The 13,622-nt window shown below is 37.4% G+C and overlaps 1 protein-coding gene across 3 annotated transcripts in view; it reads left to right on the forward strand.

The window, feature by feature from the left end:
- Nucleotides 1-13,622, forward strand: part of dpr7 (defective proboscis extension response 7) — a 145,496-nt gene that overhangs the window by 90,490 nt on the left and 41,384 nt on the right. For 2 of the 3 annotated variants that reach the window (XR_001849057.1, XM_017630503.1), the window contains exon 4: nt 2,664-2,717. The exons of the other annotated variant lie outside the window; for it this stretch is intronic. Coding sequence is in view for 1 of the 2 variants with exons in the window: in XM_017630503.1 (XP_017485992.1) it covers nt 2,664-2,717 (54 nt within the window). In the remaining variant the exon portion in view is untranslated. The remainder of the gene's footprint in view (nt 1-2,663; nt 2,718-13,622) is intronic. 3 annotated transcript variants of the gene reach the window in all.

Here is a 13,622-nt window from a genome sequence, read left to right on the forward strand (position 1 = left end):
CATTCTCTTTCTCTCGCTGTTCGCAGTGTTCATCCAACTTGACGTTTCTCTTTGTGGAACATTCTACGTCATTCTTCGAACATTCTGCCTATTTCTCGTTGTTCGCTTTGTGTTGCCGCAGTATTCGCCACAATACAGAGGTGGCGCCGATGACGATACCGCTACTCGGCTCTCAGTGATTTTGACAGAATCAGCTGTTTTGGTGACGTCATAGTAGAGAAGACAGCAGTAGTGATGTGCTGAGTCAATACTTTTAAGTACCCAATACTCTCGATACTCGGTACCGAAACATTTAGGTTTCGAATAAAAGCGCACATAGGCCAAAAATATGGAAAAAACGCCTAACCAAACCCGAATGTAAGAGCCAATAGAGCTTTTTTACTGATTCAAATGAAAGATGTATATATGTCGGTTCGATGCCATAATACAGAGAAACCCTTACTTGTTTGAAGCATTTTTGTTCCAGCTGAATCGGACGATATCATTTTTGTAGGCCTGGGACAGATTCTGTAACCAGTTAACGACAATTTTCGAATGGTATCGGTTTTGTCGACGTGTGATATCAAATATTTGTAAGTCAACAAGTGAGATATCGATCCGAAACTTGTCGCTAACTGGCTACAGAATCTCTCCCCTGAAAGGCGTCTTCATCCGTCAAAGTATTTTTCTTGAACCTTGGACCGACTAAGGTTAAAACTGATAAAATAATATTTTTCTGTGGCGATAAGTTCAAGTGTTTTAGCCGATATCATATAAATTAGTAATGAACGTTTTTTCTAAACCTGAAATGCATATAATGGCGAGGGTTTAATGTAAATAATCGGTATCGGATACCGAAAAGGAAGTATAGGGTAGCGAAATCTTTTTTAAGTATTGGGTACCGAGTATTGGGGACAATTCAGCACATCACTAGTCGCCCTCATTCTCGCCGCTCTCAGTTGTCAACTCTACGATGACGTCACGCTAAAATTACTCTCACGAATTCTGCTGCAATCGGCGCAATCTTGTATTCTATCATTCTTGGCAGCTACGCTGGCTAAGTCATGTACGAATGGACAGAGGCGCTCCCGCTCTAAAAGTACCCAACGCGGGCAGCGATACAGAGTAACAGAGGAAAAGGCAGGCCTCCTATGAGATTGAAAGATCAGATGTAGGAAAGAAAAACGACTGACGTGCTTTGTTGGACTCGGCCAAAATCGCTTAGGCGGTTATAACGCCAATCAAGAAGAATAATAAAAATGAATTTACTTGAGTTATGCGTGGAAAATCACACTGGGCATTAGCTAACATCAAATAAAGTTACTGTGGCGCCTTGTCCTGGAAATGTCTATTTTTAACAGCAGCAATATTTCTGTATTCCCAATTTATTTTCATTAGGTTTTATACAATTGTATTCTTTTTTTATAGAAACATATTTATTTAATGCACAGCATTTATTTAGTTAGGAATTTTTTCATGAGCTTTGGTCACAAAATTGGCACTTGTATACTAGGTGGGAAACAGTATTCAAATAGTTAATGTATAGTTTACGTACATATTAAAAACCAAGTCTCCGGATGAAAACGAACACGTAATACATTCGAAACAGCACATATTGAAGGTCGTAGGTAGGGTCAAGTACAGCAGGAAAATGCTATTCTTATAGTTCCGAAAAGTGCGTGGTTAAGTTAAGGTCACCAAGTGTAATGTGTATGTCAATTTTGGTACAGATCGGTGGAGTGGTTTCCGAGATATTTATTGCAAATAAGTAGGCGGCGCCACGACGAATTAAAAAAAATTTTATGAAACCCAATTGAAACCAATTTTTTGTTAAACATCCATTGTAAATATAAATTTTAAGTAAATATTGAGGAATTCTTTAGGAACTCTGGGTTAAACATCTGAAAGTCCATTAATGTATAACTTTAAAGCCGTATTTAAGAAAAGAATTACTGATTTAAAAAAATTTTATCTTAGATCTTAAAACAATAGCACATTAGACAACTTTAATTGAAATGTTTCTAATAAACAATGGTCGAAGTTGAAAAAATTAAGAAAAATATGGGCTTTTTTCAAACTTATCCAATGAAAACTCCAAAATCAAAGTCTAACAATTGACTTATATGCTTAAAGGTCTATGAATTCTCTTTCGAAAACATATTTCATTTTTAAAATCGGATTAGAAATTATTAAGTTTAATACCAAAAACATGGGGTTTAAAAGACGGAGGACTCGGGAACTACATATGTACGTATAAGAAACCTATTTTGATGCTGTACTCAACCCTACCTCAACCTACACTAAGTTAATACGGGTGTATTCCGTGTTTTTATTTTTGATGCACTGTGACACCAACTTAGGTTGGAACGAATATAAAAATAATTTTAATTTTATGGTCTACTTTTATAAGTACATCATATATGTATGTGCGTTATTAAGCAAATAGTTTTCTTAAAAAAAAAATGAAATTGTTTTAAACCACCATCCGACACGATTTTGCACCCATGAAAAAATTAAATTAATTAATTAATTTTCGGAAAGTAAATAATTTGATCTAGAAAAACTCCAAAATACGGCACATTTTTGTCTCTTTTTTCCGAAAATGCCTAATTTTTCATGGGATTAATTTTGTCGGACGATATAATATAACAATGATTTTATTAATTTCTTTGTTACCTTTACAGCTGAGGCCGATATTAGAGATAAAATTACTGAAGCCCAATACTACGATGCGAAAGGTTAGATCTTCTGCCAATACATTTTTATCGCTTTCTTTTTTCAAAAACGAATTATGATTCATGTTTTCGGTTATTAATATTTGTATCAATCTCATTTACGCTTTAAATTTATAATTGCATGCAAACCAATAATATGCATATTCTAGAAAATATTAAAAAATTATATGACACATGGAAATGCAAACATATGTTCATTTTGCAAAGAATTCCTTAACAACCTCAAGCGGCATAATCAATGATCACTGGCTCTTAGAGAATTTGTACGTAGAAATAGAATCTGACCTTTTTATTATTGAATTGGCAGGCCCGAATAGAGGGTGGGGGGTCGGGGGTGTTTTCCCCCCGGGCCCGTATTTTCTCTCTATGGACCTGTGTATTTTTTATTTTATTTATTTAAGTCTATGAATTTCAATCCTTACAGACTATTTACAAAAGTAACTTAGTACAGACTATTAATATACATTTAAAATATATTTCATTAAAAAACTATAATGTAGAGTTCAAAAGATTCAAAAAAGCAATCCTTGAAAGTGAAAAATCCAGATCAGCATTACTATTAAGGGAATTCAATTCACGTAAAGCGCGAGTAATGGGGGCGTACTTAGTTTTATAGTTATCCACATAAAAAGGGTAGAAGTTCCGAAGAGATCGCTGGGGAACATTAAATCGAATCCTTTCCAACAAGTAAGGACCATGAATGACTCCAGTTATGATATTACGAGTAAAGGACAGGCACAGTATAGACCTACGAATTTCTAAGGACTTGACACTTATAAGCATGAGACGAGCAGAATAGGATGGTATGGGATCCACAAAGTTCAAAGACCGAAGTACAAACTTAAGAAAAATTTTTTGTACACGTTCTATTCTATTGATAGCTTGCTGGCTACTTGGTCTCCAAACAAAAGCAGCATATTCTAAGTGTGACCTAACAAACGATACATACCGTAACTTGATTGTATAGGGATCAGAGAACTTAGAGGAATTCCGTCTTAAGAAACCCAACATGGAGAAGGATTTGGAAGTGATATAATTTATGTGGTTATTAAAAGAGAATTTATTATCAAAAATGACCCCAAGGTCCTTAATCTCACTAACTCACTGAAGGTCACAAGTCGATATATTGTACGTAGCAGGTATAATGTTGGATATTTTCGAGTAAGTCATTTGAAAGCACTTAGACAGGTTCAGTGAGAGCCGTGACTTCTGGCACCACAAGTAAAGCCTATCAATATCAGTTTGAAGCATAATGGCATCTTCTGGGGTCTTAATCGCTGAGAAAATCAGCAGCATAAAGCAAACATTTGGCAAATGAAAAGCAGCTTGTGATATCATTAATAAAAAGTACAGATAGGAGTGGTCCCAAGACACTTCCTTGTGGGACTCCAGAGGAGGCAACAAAGGGGGTAGATGAAATACCATCAAATGTAACAACACAACGTCTATTGCATAAGTAAGAGTTTATCCATTCCAGAAAAGCAGAGTGAACACCAAGACAACCAAGTTTTTTAATTAAGACTCTGTGAGAGACTTTATCGAAAGCCTTCGAAAAGTCGGTGTAAATGCAGTCGACCTGAAAACCAGCTGAGAAAGACTCAATGCAGTATTCACTGAAAACAGCTAGATTCGATACTGTAGATCTATCGGCGACAAACCCATGCTGATTCGGGCAAATTAAAGATTTAACCGCAAAGCTCAACTTTGCATTGATTGCGTGTTCAAATATTTTTGAGATAGTCGAGAGCTTAGAAATGGGCCTATAATTCCTTACGTCATTTTTATTGCCACTCTTAAAGATGGGCGTTATGGAAGTGAGCTTCCATGCGTCAATGAAACTCCCCGACGATAAAGATTTGTTAAAAATTACTTTCAGAGGATAGACCAAAGCAGGACAATTTTTTATTAGAACTGCTGAAAGACCATCGACATCAGTTTGGAAGGAAGATTTCAATTTAACCAAAGCGTTACTAATATCCTCAGATGAAAGGCATAGAGCCCCGAGGTCCAAAGAGTAGTCTAGATTAGAGGAAAAGTCGCATGGCTGATCATGGTCTTCATCAATAAAATTGGATTTAAAAAACTCAGCAAATAAATTTGCCGCTTCACTTGAGGTTTGCGCATAATTATTATCCAAAAATACGCCGGTGGGAACACTAGCGCAGCTCCTTTTGGATTTTATGTAATTCCAGAAAGTCTTTGGATTCGATTTAATGTTCAACTCCATGCTACAAATGTAGTTATTATAAAGAGATTTATTTAAGTAGTTGAATTTTTTTGAAGCTCGTTTATATTTAACGAGAAACGAATGGTTCCTCGTAGATTTAAACTTCTTAAAATAATTGTTTTTAAGATTTTTAAGCTTTTTTAAATCCTTAGAATACCAGGGTAATCTATAGGGTTTTTTATTTCTAACCGGAATATTATCCAAGCAGAGTTTACACAAAATGGATTTAAAAGTAGTGAAACTGCTAAATGTATCAAGATCTGCAAATAAATTATCCCAATTAATATCGACTAGTAATTCATTAAAGCTAGAAAATTCGCATAATGCATAATTAAAAGATAATATGTCATCAGAAGGTACTGAAGCAAAACAGTAAAAATCGAGCTTTACAACTAAAGGTAAATGATGCTTATCTTTAGGAGTTACTGGATTCAAACATTCACTAACTTTGTAGCTTAGGTTATCACTTACAAATATGAGAAATTATTAACTTGACATAAATTAAGACTAAGAATATTATCAATAAAATATAATTCATGATTTGCAGACACGTTAGTTGGTGTAAGACTATAATTAGAAATACTAGCAGACCAATTTATCTTGCATAAGTTTGAAATCACCTAGCACACATAAATGATTATCATTTAGGTTATTTAAAACTAGAGATGCCACGTTGTCAGCATGAGCTTTGTACAACTCAAATGAACTATCAGGCGGTATATACGAAGCGAGTAGGTAAATGGAATCTTGCGCGGAGGGACAACTTATACAAACACAAATTTGATCGAGCAGAGAGTCATCATTATTGAGTGGAAACAGGAGTGCACGGAGTTGATGCTTGACAGCAATTAGAACCCCACCACCACGAAGGCAACCCGCTTTTGCAGCATCTCTGTCTTTACGAAATACATTAAAAAGATTCGAGTCGAAGAACTCACTGTCAAAAAAACTTGCATTCAACCACGTCTCAACAAAAACAAAGATGTCGTAATCCATTTGCGCACTAAAAGAATGCACAATATCAGCCTTGGTTCGCATGCCGGATAAGTTTTGAAAGTACACCTTGAGACCACGGCTAGGAGGGTCCAAGGTCGTTACTATGTCCGAGGTGGCTGTTGTTGATCCTTTAGAAAAAACTGAAAAGGCTTGACCGAGACATTTGTAGGCAAAATTTCCGAGCTCAGCAACTTCGCGTACGAGGATTCCGGAACTCCCAACTTAAAATTAACTCTCTTAATAGTTGATACTGGGACATTTTTCTTAACCAGTTTGAAGCAGGATAACAAATTTTTATCTAAACCAGTTTGTTTAAAAACATAATCTTTAATGTTATCCTCAGATACGGAAGGCGAGAAAGAATCTAAATGCAACCATTTATGCCGGACCGCAACGTCCAAATCATTACATGCATTTGTACCGAAAACACGCACTTGTTTTTTGTGTGCATTATTAACCTCAGCAGTAGGCGCAATAGAAGCAGGTGGGAGAGCATCATTGGAGACGTCAGCAGCTGGAGCCGAAAACTTAGCATGTGTGTGTGTATTGGCTCTAATTGTTAGATATTTGACATTTTCTAACTCTTTAAGATAAAAATATAAAACGTAGCAGGATTTTTTTTCCTTTTTAACCGACTTCACAAAAAGGAGAAGGTTATCATTTCGTCGGAATATTTCTTGAAGTGTAACTTCAGGAATTTTTTTCCTTTTTAACCGACTTCACAAAAAGGAGAAGGTTATCAATTCGTCGGAATATTTTTTGAAGTGAAGATGTAGAATTATCCCATATAATCTCCAGATTCCAAATTTTCAAACCCCGAAATCGTACTTGATCCTATTTTCAAGATATATATACATATATATGTATGTGGTTTTTTAATTATTTTTAATATGAATGTTTATTTAGTTGTGTTGTTAAAATTTATCGTAGTTAAAATTCAGTTGCATAGTTATTAAAATTCAAGCAATAATAATTGTAGCAATGGTTACTTTAAGTAAGTATAATTAAATGAAAAGGGAAGATAGCTAACTGTTGATTGGTTGCCCACGGCTATATCAAGAGCGGAACTTGCGTCTACGTTCACGGCAGTTGTTCGACTGCCTGCCATCGATATCATTCTGCGTTACTGCACATTCCCACACTCGACCATTCTGCATCACTGATATGTTCATCTTCATCTAAGTCGGATAGTTCGCCTTCTCGCACCCACGCTTTCATCTTATCTGCACTGGTGGTGGTTGAAGAAGGCCCGTCTCCCTCACCTACCTTCTCAACTGGGTAACGATCAAAGCCTTTTACAACTGTGACTCTGTAAGGGCCTAGAAACTTCGGTTTGATTTTGAGCCCGACTCCGAACTGTGTACGTTCGATAGCTACAAGATCGTTTAGTTTATAAAGCTTTACGGCTTTACGCTCTCGGTTGAATTGGTCTCTGTTTTCATTTTGAATCTTGCATATTGCCTGTTTTACGTTTTCACGAGCTTCTTCTCTATTCGCAATGTAGCTTTCAATCCAATCTTCTTCAGCTCTCATCTTTACTCCAACGAGTAACTCAAAAGGACTTGATTGAATAGCTCGATGAAACGTGTTATTTAATACTCTCTGTAACACTGGCACCTGCTGAAACCATTTATCCGTTTTGTCTACACAGAGTTTCGTTAAGACAGATATGATCGTAGAATTTAGCCTCTCTACCTGGCCGTTGCCTCTTGGCACGCCCGCGGTTACATGCACAATCTTCACTCCATGGTTTTTGCAGTAATCTCTAAATATGTTGGATATAAAGGCTCCACCACGGTCTGCGATCACTCGGCTGGGATAGCCAAACGTGTCTGCTACTATTTCACATTTCTGGACAACTTCGTCTGCGTTAAGTGCTTTAGTTGGGAAAAGCCAACAAAACTTCGTAAAGTTATCAACTATAGCAAAAATATATCGGTATCCCTTAGTTGTTATACTTAAAGGGCCTAAGTGGTCAACATGAAAGGTTTCCAATGGCTGCTCGCCTTTCGGTATGGGGTTGAGAAACGATTCCTTCTTACCTTGCTTCCTTTCAGCTAAAATGCACTTTACATATGAATCAATACACGAATCGATTCTTTTAGTTAGATCGGGTATATAATATTCACGTTCGATATTTACTTTGGTTTTTTGTAGGTGAATATGACCATCTTCATGCGCTGTCCTAACAATAGTGTTTCTCATCCGCTCTGGAACGAAATATAAGCGAGAACCATTTAGATTTTTACACAATATACCATTTTGGACTATGTAGTCTTTGTAAGGGCCGTGCTTCAAAGCCTCCATTATTGCGCATATCGTTTCATCCTTTGACTGCGCTTGACGTAAACGCACTGCTGCACCGTCTGCTTGTATGCATAATGTCGTCGGATTTATGCTGAGAGCGTCAGCGTGTCGCATTCTGGTACCGGAGCTATGTTCCACCTCGTACTGATAGTCCTCAAGTAAAATCGCCCATCGTGCTATGCGTGTAACTAGGTCTTTCTTCTTTAACGTGAGAGCAAACGCTTTGCAATCAGTAACGAGTTTGAAAAACTGGCCCAATAAGTATGTGCGAAATTTTTTGACAGCTTGCACCACCGCTAACACTTCCAATTCGTAACTGGAGTACTTGGCTTCAGCATCGCTCGTTTTTCTGCTCGTGAAGCATATAGGATGCAGCTGCTCATCTTCGTTGCTCTTCTGCAGCAAAATGGCGCCATACCCGTGTTGGCTTGCATCTGTATGTAGCTCAGTATGCTGACCGTATTCGAATATCTTCAAAATCGGAGGATTGACTAATTTTAATTTAAGCTGGTTAAACGCGTTCGTCTCCGCGCTTCCAAAACTAAATTTTACACCGTTTTTTAAAAGTTGACTTAGCAGTCTGGCCACTATTGCGTACTCTGGTATAAACTTGCGGAAGTATCCCATGAGACCCAGAAAACTCTGCAACTGTTTTGTGTTGTTCGAGGCTGCGGGAAATTCATCACGGCTTTGATCTTATGTGGCGAAGGAGAAATCTTACCAGCTTTCACAATGGGACCTAAATACTCGACCTCGGATCTCAAAAATTGGCACTTCGACCATTTTATACGCATGCCATTTTCCTCGGCACATTTTAAAATTGTCGTCAGTCGTTGCAACCCTTCTTCCATGAAATACGCTAGGAGAATTGCACAGCCCGAAAGGTACGCATTGAAACTCGTACTGGCCTCCTTGCGTTACGAATGCGGTAAATTTTCTACTGCTTGGTTCTATTTCGACATGGAAAAATCCATTTTCCAAGTCAATCGTGCTGAGCACCAACGCTCCTTGCAACTTATCCAACTGATCCTCAATTATCGGCAGTGGGTAATGATCGTGCCGTATCTTTTTATTCAGCTCGCGGAAATCTATGCACAGGCGATGTGACACATCCTTCTTCTTTACAAGGACAACTGGGCTTGCATAATAGGATGAACTTTCAGTAATGATTCCATTCTGTAGCCACACCCTTGTTCATCAATAATCTTTTGTTTATGCGGTGGGAAACGTCTCGGACGCGTAAAAACGGGTACGTCGTCCAATGGAATAATCTTCATCTGCACCGGTGAATACTTCGACGCTGTTGGTGTATAGTCGTTAACCATCTTTTGGATTTTGTTCGCTATGGGCTTGTCGCGGATGTTGGATAAATCAAGTTCATTATCTGCTATTTCAAGTTTTATGCCTGCCAAGAAGCATGCGTTTTCAGATTTTGTGCATTTGCACCCCTCAGACGCATTCACCTTCTTTACGATTGTCAGCTTACCCGCGTCTATTTTTACAATTGCTTGCCGTATAATATTGCCGCCCAGTTTTATATTGTGCTTCATGCAGCTGTCATCTACGATATGCGCTTCGACATCATCATAGGGTTCGCCACTTATTAGCATATTAAGTTTGCAAACACCTTTCGTACACACCTTGGAGCCTAAACTAGCCACAGAAATAGAAACTTTCCTGTGAATAGACAACGGTTGTAATATACTGACGACGGACTCTTTAATAACGCATATACATATCACTCCCTGTATCGAGCAAGCTGTCAATTACGACCCCGTTGATCTTGACTGGAATACACATATTATTTACCGAAATAACATTTACCGCAGACGAGTGTGTAGCTTTTGGACAATCTCTACGCTTATGCCCGAACTCATTGCATCCGAAACATTTCGGCCCCTTCTCTTTCTGCGGACACATATGAAACTCATGTTCGCTTGAACCGCAGTTAAAGCAATATCGCGATTTTGCTTTAGACTGTACCGCTCTGATTTTGCCACACTTCGGTCGTTTGCAAAACGTGTATTTTCTCATTGCTGGTTATCACCCTTTATCTTTTCGTAGATTATTAGCTTTTCCTTAAAATCGGTTATGGAATTCGCGCCGTACAAAACCGCTTTATTGTTGCTCGTATCGTTGATACCTTGTATGACATAACTTATGATGGAAGCCACGTCAACATCTGCTTGAGAGATGTATAAGATGTCGATCATCTTATACAAATATTCACGGCATGCCTCATGATTCTTCTTTTTCGTTGTCGCCATTCTACTATGTACTTCAGCAGCATTTACTCTCGGCTTGAACTCAGTATATAGTGCAGATTTCAGCTCTGCATACGAGCGAGGTTTTGCTTCACACTCAATGTAGAGTTTTGCGATACCGCTCAGCGACCTCTTGAAAAATATAAAACGTTGTAAATCGTTCCAACGGAACGTCTCTGCATAACTCTCAAAATCTTGGAGCTACACCCGCACACTCATTGTTTCGTCTCCAGTGAATTTTTTTATAACGCCTTCGATGTCCGAAAAATGTATTTTTGTTCTACCCTCTCGATCTCTCTCATCAAGTCGCGAAGAATTTGACATGGTGCCGTCAAACTCAACTTCACGGCTGCTGCTTTGCAAAAGTCTTTTTCTACGTCCGCTCATTTAAATTCAGTCTGGCACTAACAACAACTGAGCCAAATCCCGGTTGAGCCCCCACGTTGTGGTTTTTTTAAATTATTTTTAATATGAATGTTTATTTTGTTGTGTTGTTACAATTTATCGTAGTTAAAATTCAGTTGCATAGTTATTAAAATTCAAGCAATGGTAATTGTAGTAATGGTTACTTTAAGTAAGTATAATTAAATGAAAAGGGAAGATAGCTAACTGTTGATTGGTTGCCCACGGCTATATCTGCCTGCCATCGATATTATTATGCGTTACTGCACATTCCCACATGTATGTGTATATGTACAATGCGAACCTTTAGGTGCATACATACAAACTGATTTTAGCGTAACCTAGGACTAACGAAGTGGACGTAGTGGTAACTTGGCACCTTTAATCTTTTTTGTATTTTAATTTTCTGTTTTTTTTTTATATTATTTTTTTACATATTTTTAATTTTTTTTTTGTTAAATTTTGAAATTTTAAGTTATAAAAGTGGAAACCAAATTTTGTTTGAATCCGACACGTATCCCGGTCCGTTATTATTTTCATTAGCATTTAAAGCTTTATTTAACTCATCCAAATAAATATCTAGTTTTGGCCATACTTTTTCAGATTTGATTAACTTCTCCCTATTTACGGAAAGTGATGATACTACTGTTTTCGAAAAATGTGCAATTTCTCAATTATATGTGTTAATGGATTTTGTGAATCATTTTTTTTGAAAAGGTTTAGTACCCCTTTTGGGAAAGGATAAAGCTTTGATTTGGCCAACGAAATTGAGAATCATTTCCAGAAACTACAATAGAGATTGTTTCGAAGTCAATGCATGTAGAAAATTATTGAACGAGGCTCATAAGCTTATGTTTATGAAAAAGTGGAATATTTAAAAATCATACCTTATGTCAATGCTTTCGTAATGATGAATAAAGTTGTTGATTGTACTTTCATATTTGGAAAAGTAGGGCCAAAACTATATATTTATTTGGATAAGCTAAGTAAAGCGTTAGATCCTTTAAATGCTCTCTCTCGGAGACTCACTCTACCATAGGCCTATCAGATGTTGCTGATCAGGTACACGGCAGAGGGATCATACACAATTACTGCCCAGTAGATAATTTCAGGAGCTGAAATCTGATCCAAAGGGCTTTTATGAACGTTGTTCCTTTTTCTTTCGTTTTTTGTATGGAGCGGCACAAATTGGAGCGCTTCTGCTTTCTTCTTCTTCTTTTTTGCGGCTGTAACCGCCTAAGCGATTTTGGCCGAGTTCAGCAAAGCACGCCAGTCGTTTCTCCTCTGTGCCAACTGACGCCAATTGGAAACGCCAAGTGAAGCCAAGTCCTTCTCCACCTGATCTTTCCATCGCAGTGGGGGCCTCCCTCTTCCTCTGTTACCACCAGCGGGTTCCGAGTTGAATACTTTCAGAGCTGGAGCGTCGGTGTCTATTCGAACGACATGACCAAGCCAGCGGAGCCGCCACATAAAAACACAATAGTGTTTTATTCCCAACTTTGTGATTTGCCATTTTTGCCATTTAATGCCTAGTGGAAATCCAGTATAAGTAGGGTAATTGTTATCAAAAAAGTAATTGCAACTAAATTATTTATCCTGTGCAATACCCAACCAAACGTTTAATTGCAATTGATTTATTTGCAATGCGCAATTCAAATTTTAATTGCAATTGGAGGAGAAGCTTGGCCAAACACTTGGCAAAGGTGTAAGCGCCAAAATATTATTATTATACTATTAATATTTGCAATGACTAGGAAAATACTTGGATTCAATATGGCATATGAGTGATATTTATCTGGTGATTTTTTTATTTGATGTTTAATAATATTATTTGATGAGGTCCACTCATGATATGAATTTTAATGTGATCTTAGGTGTATTAAGCATACGCTCAGTGGCTAAAGAACAACAAAAAAATAATGCAAATATTAATTTTTTACAAGGCAAAACTTAGTTATTAACTAATTAATAAATGTGTTTAAAACTAATTTATCGAACTTACATAAACTGCATTCTAATAAGCTGATATTTTGGAACCCACCTACGAAATTTTCACGAAATCCGACAAGATTTTATAATAATATACCTATTTGCTAATAAAGATGCATCTAAAATAGTTTCCGGAAAACAAACAACAGCGTTGAGCGACCTCTAAATCTTGTTCAAATAAGCTGAAATTTTGGAAGGAACTTGTCTTCCCTGTTATCTTCAAGAAGCCGAACGTTCTCAGTCGGAATTCAAAAAAGTTCCAATTTTGAATCACCCTAAATGTACATATGTATGTGTACATACATACATACATATTAAACTCCTGCGCAATTCCATTTAAAGGGCCTAACAAGACATCCGATCGCCGCGCAAATACTTTCCCTCCTTTAAAGTGTGTTTGCATTGTTCAACTTTGCGTTCAACATTTGCGTTCAACTCAGCGCAGGGTTGCACGAAAAAAAAGTTGAATGGCTAAAAATATCAAAATATGAAAAAATATCAAAATATTCGCCATAAAAAGGTGTTTGCATTGTTCAACTTTNATGGCCTTTCAACTAATCGCTTTCAACAAAGTTGGTCGCCAGCCAACATTTAGCCATTCAACTTTTTTTCGTGCAACCCTGCGTTGAGTTGAACGCCATTGTTGAACGCAAAGTTGAATAATGCAAACACTGCTTTACTCTCATCGTTCGGGTCAAGTGTGAGTGAGCATAAACCAGTTTC

Source organism: Rhagoletis zephyria, unplaced genomic scaffold, assembly GCF_001687245.7.
Source record: "Rhagoletis zephyria isolate East Lansing unplaced genomic scaffold, Rhagoletis_zephyria_1.1 Rzeph_scaffold_00089, whole genome shotgun sequence".
In the NCBI taxonomy this organism is placed as follows: domain Eukaryota; kingdom Metazoa; phylum Arthropoda; class Insecta; order Diptera; family Tephritidae; genus Rhagoletis; species Rhagoletis zephyria.